This window comes from Octopus bimaculoides, chromosome 11 (genome assembly GCF_001194135.2).
Source record: "Octopus bimaculoides isolate UCB-OBI-ISO-001 chromosome 11, ASM119413v2, whole genome shotgun sequence".
NCBI classification, from domain to species: domain Eukaryota; kingdom Metazoa; phylum Mollusca; class Cephalopoda; order Octopoda; family Octopodidae; genus Octopus; species Octopus bimaculoides.
Genome location: NC_068991.1, coordinates 17,559,780 through 17,563,384, shown reverse-complemented (window position 1 = coordinate 17,563,384; position 3,605 = coordinate 17,559,780). Strand labels below are relative to the sequence as shown.

Here is a 3,605-nt window from a genome sequence, read left to right as displayed (position 1 = left end):
ATTTGACTGAGGACTGGTGAACCAGGTGGCTACACCAGGCTCCAATCTGATTTGGCAGAGTTTCTACAGCTGGATGCCCATCCTAATGCCAACCACTCCGAGAGTGTAGTGGGTGCTTTTACGTGCCACCGGCATGAAGGCCAGTCAGGCGGTACTGGCAACGGCCACGCTCAAAATGGTGTATTTTACGTGCCACCTGCACAGGAGCCAGTCCAGCGGCACTGGCAACAATCTCGCTCGAATGTCTTTACACATGCCACCGGCACAAGTGCCAGGAAGGCAACATATTATACTATGGAAGATGGTAGGGAATATAATTTTTCTATGACTAAATGGATTGGTTGCTGTTTAGTTACGTATTTTAGAGTTGGTTGTGATTTACTTATTGAATTTATTTACTGATACGGTTGTACACAGGGTAAATGTGTTTGAAAGTTGTGGTTTCTTTGGTATGTTTGTTCTCAAACAACACTTATTTTAGTGCTCTTGACACCACCGGATTGAATGGTACTGCCCAGGTGTCGAAACAATAGTGATATCAGTGGGGCAGCTGATGATGGAGGTATGTTGGATTGGTGGTATGGCTGTTTTTGTATATGTGGAATAGTATTATAGCACATCCTTTTGATAAATATCAACCCTATCATATGACTGGTACATAGTTTTATTGAATCTGGAAAGATGAAAGGCAGTGTTGACTCTGCCCTCTTCAGTATAATTTGAAACGGGAGCATAAAAGAGACGTACTTAAATTCAGCTAGATGTTTAGCCTGTTTCACTCTCATTTTCATCACTGATGTTGCTGTCTTTAATGATTATCTTCACATATTGCTTGCAGAACCTTGCTTCCTGGAAGTTTCGGAGACAGAGTAGGAAGTCTCTATCAGCACTTGAAGAGCCAGATGAGACGTCTCAGGTAACTAAACGTTCTGTGAAGACTTTCAAAGAAATGGTTGAAGACAGGTAAATATTACTTCTACTTGTTATTCATTTATTTATTTTTTATACATGACCCAGAGAAAGAATGGCAACATCCATTATCTTATCTTGGGGCTCCATGACCAAAGAGAGGAAGGATGGTAATATGGAAATTATCTTCAAACCAGAGAGCTGTCCTAAATTCTAGCAACAGAGTGGGCCATGTTAAAAACACTCAAAGGTCATCAGCCAACTGTTAATGTTAAACTAGTCTTTCACCCAAGAACATGAACTGTTCTTATAGGCTTCTGTATAGTTTCCATCTATTATATTTCACTCACAAGGCTTTGGTCAGCTCAGGTCTGTTACAAAAGACATTAGCTCAAACTGTTGTGCATTGGAATTGAGCCTGAAATAAAATGGTTGTGAAATGAACTTTGTTGTTTTTTATTTTATGTTGGTATTAATGGTAATAATCTTGCGAGAGTCAGCTTTGCCTTTTGTTCCTCTCCTGTAAATAAAATAAAGCACCAGACAAGTTTTGGGGTCTAAGGAATTGATTAACCCTTAAGCCCCTCAAGAGGGGCTTGGTTTAGTGGATTGTGGTTTGCCCCGGAAACCACAACACACTAATATTTGTTTTGTAACAATCTGACAATTTGTGAAATTGCTTCAATTTTTCTTGTTTTTATTTCATAACTCAAAATCAAAACCTCTTCAGTTGACTATCTATAAATGTGTTTACTATGCCCTTATTTCCTTGTGCACCTTTTCCCCCTCATTCTCCCTCCATCCCATGTACGAAAGCACCAAACAATTGCCACTATTTTTATTACTTTTGGTTGCTTGTTTTGAAACTACCAACTTATCAATGATTATTCAGCATACATTCCTATGTAGGTGTTTCCTTTTCTTCTTTCAATTTTGCTTTGCAGTAAGTTATTTGCGACCAGTATGTCATATGCTCAATGTGTCATATGCTGACTGATCTGTAGATTATATAATAAAAGATGAAATCCTATAAGGATTAGGCTAAGAAATGAACTGCTATAGAAAACAATATTAACATGTATTGCTACATAGCAACATAATTCTTTCAGATATTAGTGCTTTGTAATAATAGTAAGCAGTGCAAAGTACATTCAAATAATGACAGCATATGTATTGAAAAAAATTACATTTTATTTTTACTCATTAAATTTTTTGGAGGGGTTAGTATTAGATAGAGAGGGCATGTGACCTAGTGGTTCGGGTGTTGCACTCATGATTGTAAGATTATGGTTTCAATTTCTTGAAGGGGCAGCATATTGTGCTCTTGAGAAAAATACTTCATTTCATGTTACTCCACTTTACTCAGCTGTGAGTTAGCTTCAGCAGTAACTGGGAAGTTGGCCATTTGACAGACTGGCATCTTGCCCAGGTGTGGTGTGTTGCAATCTCAGTCACTTACACACCGTAGAAACTGGGTTAAGCTCTAGCCATATGAGTCCTAGGACTCTTGACCAACCTCAGTGTAAGTAAAATCAGATGTGATACAAGGCAAGCAATTTTGAGAAGCATTCATTGATATCATTGATCCCGATATTTTTTGACTGCTACATTATTTATTGACCTTGGAGGGATGAACTGCCAAGTTGACTTTGGTGAAATTTGAACAAGCACAGATGTTTGTATTTAAAATTTTGTAAAAATAATATCTGAGTCTTAATAAACATAGGCATAGACCTGGCCTTGTGGTTAAGAAGCTTACCTTGCAGCCATGTGGTTGTTGGTTCAATTCCACTGTATGGCACCGTTCAGCTGATCTTGTAAGAAAATTTGTTGGACAAAACCTGTGTGAAAGCCCTTCATGTGTGTGTGTGTGTGTGTGTGATGCTTGACAACTAGTGTTGGTTTGTTTACATTCCTGTAGCTTAGTAGGTTAACAAAAGTAACTGATAGAATAAGTAACAGACTTAAAAAATAAGCTCTGAGACCAACTTGTTCATCTAAATGTTTCAAGTTGATGCTGCAGCATGGCCACAATCCAATGATTGAAACGAGTATAAGCTAAAAGATAAAAAAAATATAAAATATATTCTTGAAGACATTGGTGTCTCTTCTATCTTCAGGCACAAATTAGTGAACCACTCCATCAGCCACTTAATAAAACTTCAATTTGTACCCAAATCTTTATCTTCCTGTTTGTGTATTTTAATTTTTATCCAATGTGAATTTGCACCTGGTGTTATTCAAGACAATTGGAAGAACATTTCTCATTGAATATTTCTACCACTCGTCTTTAATTTTTTTTATGCTTCTATATTTTCAGAGAGAAACGGAAGAGTTTTAAAAATTTTAATTCCACAGATGATGGTACAGAAAATGACAGTTTGCCTGCCAGTGATGTAAGTGCTCATACATACATACAACACACAACATTCACACAACTTAACATACAGACATACACAGCATAACATGCAGACACACACAACATCCCATACAGACACACACAACATCCCATACAGGCACACGCAACATACCATACAGACACACGCAACATACCATACAGACACACACAACATCCCATACAGACACACGCAACATACCATACAGACACACCCAACATACCATACAGACACACACAACATACCATACAGACACACACAACATACCATACAGACACACGCAACATCCCATACAGGCAC

General features: G+C 37.9%; 1 protein-coding gene across 5 annotated transcripts in view; it reads left to right on the top strand.

The window, feature by feature from the left end:
• LOC106881609 (titin homolog) overlaps positions 1-3,605 on the top strand; it is a 207,307-nt gene that overhangs the window by 172,881 nt on the left and 30,821 nt on the right. For all 5 annotated transcript variants that reach the window (XM_052971545.1, XM_052971544.1, XM_052971549.1 and 2 more), the window contains 2 exons: positions 839-963; positions 3,230-3,305. In XM_052971545.1, the coding sequence (XP_052827505.1) occupies positions 839-963; positions 3,230-3,305 (201 nt within the window). The remainder of the gene's footprint in view (positions 1-838; positions 964-3,229; positions 3,306-3,605) is intronic.